This window comes from Ylistrum balloti, unplaced genomic scaffold, assembly GCF_031769215.1.
Source record: "Ylistrum balloti isolate Yb309-2 unplaced genomic scaffold, AGI_CSIRO_Ybal_v1 Utg371230, whole genome shotgun sequence".
NCBI lineage: Eukaryota > Metazoa > Mollusca > Bivalvia > Pectinida > Pectinidae > Ylistrum > Ylistrum balloti.
In genome coordinates, this window is record NW_026782666.1 from 34,655 (window position 1) to 40,698 (window position 6,044).

A 6,044-nucleotide genomic window follows, 5' to 3' on the forward strand; every position below is an offset into this window, starting at 1 on the left:
AACTTTATACAGCTACAATATCTTAACCTAGTTCAGAATGAAATTTAGATAAGGTTTTACCTAGATTGAATTTAAGTCATCAAAACTGTTTCTACTCAGATCAGCTGTCATCGAGCTATACCTATATAAAAGGTACTGGTTAGTATGGCTTTATAGTAAACAATGTGGCTATATAGTATACAGTGTGGCTATATAGTATACAGTGTGGCTATATAGTATACAGTATGACTATATAGTATACAGTGTGGCTATATAGTATACAGTGTGGCTATATAGTATACAGTGTGGCTATATAGTATACAGTGTGGCTATATAGTATACAGTGTAGCTGTATAGTATACAGTATGGCTATATAGTATACAGTGTGGCTATATAGTATACAGTGTAGCTGTATAGTATACAGTGTGGCTATATAGTATACAGTGTGGCTATATAGTATAAAGTATGGCTATATAGTATACAATATGGCTATATAGTATACAGTGTAGCTGTATAGTATACAGTATGGCTATAGAGTATACAGTGTGGCTATATAGTATACAGTATGGCTATATAGTATACAGTGTGGCTATATAGTATAAAGTATGGCTATATAGTATACAGTATACAATATGGCTATATAGTATACAGTATGGCTATATAGTATACAGTGTAGCTGTATAGTATACAGTATGGCTATATAGTATACAGTGTGGCTATATAGTATACAGTGTAGCTGTATAGTATACAGTATGGCTATATAGGATACAGTGTGGCTATATAGTATACAGTGTGGCTATATAGTATACAGTGTAGCTGTATAGTATACAGTATGGCTATATAGTATACAGTATGGCTATATACTATACAGTATGGCTATATAGTATACAGTGTAGCTGTATAGTATACAGTATGGCTATATAGTATACAGTGTGGCTATATAGTATAATGTATGGCTATATAGTATAAAGTATGGCTATATAGTATACAGTATATACAGTATACAATATGGCTATATAGTATACAGTATGGCTATATAGTATACAGTGTGGCTATATAGTATACAATATGGCTTTATAGTATACAGTGTAGCTGTATAGTATACAGTATGGCTATATAGTATACAGTATACAATATGGCTATATAGTATACAGTATGGCTATATAGTATACAGTGTGGCTATATAGTATACAGTATGGCTATATAGTATACAGTATACAATATGGCTTTATAGTATACAGTATGGCTATATAGTATACAGTATGGCTATATAGTATACAGTATGACTATATAGTATACAGTGTGGCTATATAGTATACAGTATGACTATATAGTATATAGTATGGCTTTATAGTATACAGTATGGCTATATAATATAAATTACTGTCACACAATTAACTGACCCAGCATAAAGCACGCCTCTTTGACTCTGTCAGAATGTGTTTTTGTCTGTTCTGTTCCAAAATAAAACATTGACTAACATAACAAAGTTAGTGTCAGGAAAACAATAGCATCTTTACATTTCTGACGTTAAACTTATCATTGTAAAGAGTAATGAAAAGCACCCTGTCCCAACTGAGGTTCACTGTACCGCAAGACAAGGCTAGTACTCTCAACTTCTACAACATGAACTTTTGTTTGGTAAATCAAGTTTCTTATGTTATACTTGTATAGAGTTGTACCTCTCTAATGTCGAGCCTATATTAAAGATCACCTTTATATAAAGACCTCTTGTTTTCGTTCCCAGTGTACCTGTGATATAATCCATGGTAACTGAATCTAAAGGCCATTTTGTCTGCTTAAGTGGCATTTATAAACAAGTTTGACAATACAATCAAACCCCGTTATCTCAAACTTGCATTACTTGAAGACCCTGTTTAATTTGAAATATTTTATCAGCCCCTGCCTTACTTTACACAAAACATTCAAACTCACTTAAATCCTATACTCAGTTATCTCAATTTTTTTTTATGGTCCCGTCAATTTCAAGATAACAAGGTTTGAATATATATATAAATTGGATCAGAAGCTACTAACCAATAGTAGAATTTGGTCAGCAATGCAATGTCCTCGTTCAATAAAAAATTTCTGAAAGCTTCATTTACATGACTATTTTGTTAAGATGACGTAAAGTCACTTTGATGAATGTGTTAAACAACTATAAAATAATGAATTTGGCATTACAATACCAGAAATAACAAAGATATTAACACTATTGAGATCATGAGATCCTGGTTACAATTTTTTTGAGTTCCTGTATCCATGGCAACCCAATCTGGAAGGTAAAAATCAGCTGGATCTAGATCCTTATCAAGACGAGTACCAGGTTCTGGGAAATTTCTGTAGTACACAGTATGTCCACCTGCCAGCCATGCACCCCACCATCCATATGTCCCTGTGGTAATGATGGAATGGTTGCACATGCTCAAAATTGCAATATCTACAAATTGATGGTTCTGCGGAATAATAACAGTGTCAGGTTCCCTTAAATGCTTAGAACACCAAAGGTAATCATCCGATACAACCAGAAACTTTATAGTTTTACCCACAAATTTTTTGCGCATGTAACTCATGGCATTGTTAATATACTCTAATGGCGCTGATTTAAATCCAAGTTTTGTAGAACTTGGTATCATCATATCAGTTCGTCGAACATGAACACTTACATAGATTGATGTGTTGGAGATATTCTCTGTGTAGTTAAGAAAAATTGTCCTTGCTTTAGAATATATATTTGGCCAAAATGTAAATTCTTTCCGAACTTCTGATTCATAGCCTTCAAAGTATTTCCAGGACTGAAAATACTGCTTAAGTGTCAGGTTTATTCTAGGGAGATTTTCTGTGTGATAATCATATTTACAAGGGTATTGTTCTGTAAAGTCATCCAGACATACTGGTTGCCATGACAATGTATGTTGTAACTTGAAAATTGAGGAGAGACTACTATATTTAGAAATGAATGGTTGACGATTATTTCTCATAGCGATTCCAATTAATGATGCATACGCAAACATCCAGTTACCAAGACGACCATGCAGTGAGAAGTTGATATAGAGTGGTGAATGGATCTCTGTTTCCTGGTGCAGAACACATTTTGAGTATTCAGTATCCCAAATCTTTCTTACAACAGGGACATGAAGTATAGATGGAACCATCTGTTTCAGGGACAACCAGAGATACAAAACTGTACAGGCCATCCCAAGAAACAGGATAATACACGACTTGAAGTGAATCTTTATAGTCTTGTCCATCTTTCAGTCTGTGAACCATTTCTCCTTTGAGGCATCTGTACCATTTTACATCTCAAAATCTGTCTCCGCATTTATCAAACTGAAAAAAAATAACAGAAATTTCAGAATAATTTGGTTGTTTTTTAAATTACTTTTAGAAGGGGTGTCCATTGTTAACTTGGTGAAATTGACAACACAAAGCATGTAAAATATTTTTGGCAGAAATATCGTGTCAATATTTCCGGTTCAGGATGTGAAGAGTCCTCTATACCAGACTCAATAATGCATGTTAAGTTTCAAGATTCTATAACAAATAAATTATGCATGTTTATCTATTCACTTTCTGCAAACAAACTTTTCTTTCTTCTTTCTTTATTTTTTTTTTTTTTTTTAACATTTCCCAAAAGCAATCGTCTTGTCAAAAAAAATCAGTTCCTAATCAGGTTTAAACATAATACAATTACCTCAGGATACCTCTGGATATTATACAGAACACAGGCCTAGGAGACCTCTCTATTCGGCTCCTTTCTAATTGTTCCAGGTGGAGCAGCTCTATAGTCATAAATAAATTCCTCCCCTCGCCAGACCTTATCCAGTGCAATTGCAACAACAAGTCTTTGTTTTTAAAGCTTGATTTAAACCGACTTGAGGCTACCGCTCAGTTTAGTTTAAAGGGGATTTTGTGATACAAAGCTTTATTTAGTAAGCCGATAGATTTATTAACTTCAGGATGTGGCTCCGAGGGCGATCAAGCGTCGCGCGTTAGCCCGTCACAGATTATTAACTAGTGACATGCTTTACTCAAAAGCATCAAACAATTACAGTCGATCATGGATACATAAATTCGATCTCCCATACCTTTCGAGAAAGTTTATGACAACTGACATCCACACGAGATGCCACAAGCCACTGTCCGTCTCAGAATGCTGGAGTAAATGCAAGGGAGATAACTCTACAGAAATATGGCCTATGGGTTGATCTAATATACGGACACCGCGCACTCAACCGGAACACGACAAGTTCATAACTATTTACATTTGCTTTTCTCATGTTGAAGACCAGTTATCATGTTAGTATACAATGAGTGGCTAATAGTAATCACAAATCAGCTCAATGAGTCTATTGTATATTTTAAGAAACTCATCGTCACTTCAGTATTCATTTTCTGGCTGTATAGTCTGAATATCATGATCAGCGATTTTATTTTTAATTGATCGAGGTCGAGAATATGCAATTCCTCGATATATAAAAACGCAACAGTTTAGCTACCGCAGTCGACATTCTGGCTTTATATAGTTTATGCCATAGAGATAAATATAAATCACACATTGATGGAAAGATGATAATTTTTTCTACTGACTGCTATGGTGCGAAATGAAGCAAAAATGTTGTGGACTTTATGTGTTTCCTCTCTCTCTCTCTCTCTCTCTCTCTCTCTCTCTCTCTCTCTCTCTCTCGTTTTTCTCAGTTTTTTTACAACTTGACTTTCTCGGTATACTTACAATGACCGTCTCTATACGGATTATGTCTTATTGAGATCGAGGATAGAGAGTCGGATTTTCGTTCTCATATTCCGACACAATTCTATCAATCAACAAAGCAATCTTGATACTTGGTATGGATCAGAAGATCTTTCAATATTTATTTAAAGCTGCATTAATCAGGTCACACTTGAAATGAGTCCAAATCATTGTGATGTCCTATCGACCTATAAATTTTGACTACAGATGTACAGTATACGTGTGGCGCCAGGACAAACTAAGATATTCTAATGATTGAGAACGTTCAATTTTATAAATTTCATGTAATATAGACACTTGTGTTAGATCATATACACTTGCTAAATTGTCAGTAAACCAATATATGTTTCACTGGTCACTTTCCTTCCAACCGGACACGCTTTGTACCAAATACATTTAATCACTGCAAAATGTCCAGATTATTACAGTATTGTTTAAACTCGGAAACCGAACAAGCTGCCTGACACAACTTCTGTTAATTAACTGGAATTAAAATCTACCTGATACGACTTTAAAGCAAATGTTCGCGGGCTTATGAAAATATTTATTTATCGTTCAGGTTTTTAATAAAATAAACATGTACTATTTATTTATCCCATTCAATGTCATTTGAACTGTGACATTGTTTTCCGCCAAATGACGCGCTGCAAATAGCATCAGTCACGAGATGTCCCTGGCTGTCCCCTACAAATTACATAAACGAAAAGTGCATTTAGTATCCCAGTCTTTAATTGTATACTTCAAATACAATGAACAGCAACTGTAGAAAGAGAATTTGTTTCAAGGTGTTCATCTTTCAAAATGTATAATATCCCGCACAAGACGCTATCTCTCATTTTTGCTCACTTTTGACATAAATCCAATGGACATAGCAAGGCTGCAATATTACAAGAAGAGACATGTAATTAGTGTCAAATTGTGCCAAAACTTCATCGTCAAAAATAATATTCTTTTAAAATCAATTTCAAAGAAATCAAAACAGTATGGTATTATTGCATATGTATTATAAATAGAAAAGGTGAACCCGCATACACTAGTTGTAGATAATAACATCTTTAATCTATATTTAGATAATAAGTTTTCTGTATGTAATGTAATTTTAAAACCACCAATGTTTTGATCCCTGAACCTTTGTGACACCTCTATAAAGAGATAATGATATTGTAAACAGGAGTGCCTTTTATTACACACTGAATCACTTCCGTTTAACTTTGTCCTAGTTAAACCCTGTAATATAACGGTCAGTTACCTGTGATGGGCCTCAGGGGGAAACGCGTCACAATATATTGGAATTATTCATTTTTGCGTTGAATTT

The 6,044-nt window shown here is 34.2% G+C and overlaps 1 protein-coding gene across 1 annotated transcript; it reads right to left on the minus strand.

Annotated features, from left to right (window-relative positions):
* Positions 1-1,218: 1,218 nt before the first annotated feature.
* LOC132561587 (galactoside 2-alpha-L-fucosyltransferase SEC1-like) lies at positions 1,219-4,118 on the minus strand. Its single transcript, XM_060226285.1, has 2 exons — positions 4,068-4,118; positions 1,219-3,309 (listed from the first exon to the last, which is right to left on the minus strand). Exon 2 carries the CDS (start codon positions 3,228-3,230, stop codon positions 2,160-2,162), a length of 1,071 nt encoding a protein of 356 aa, XP_060082268.1. The 5' UTR covers positions 3,231-3,309; positions 4,068-4,118; the 3' UTR covers positions 1,219-2,159.
* Positions 4,119-6,044: the final 1,926 nt, after the last annotated feature.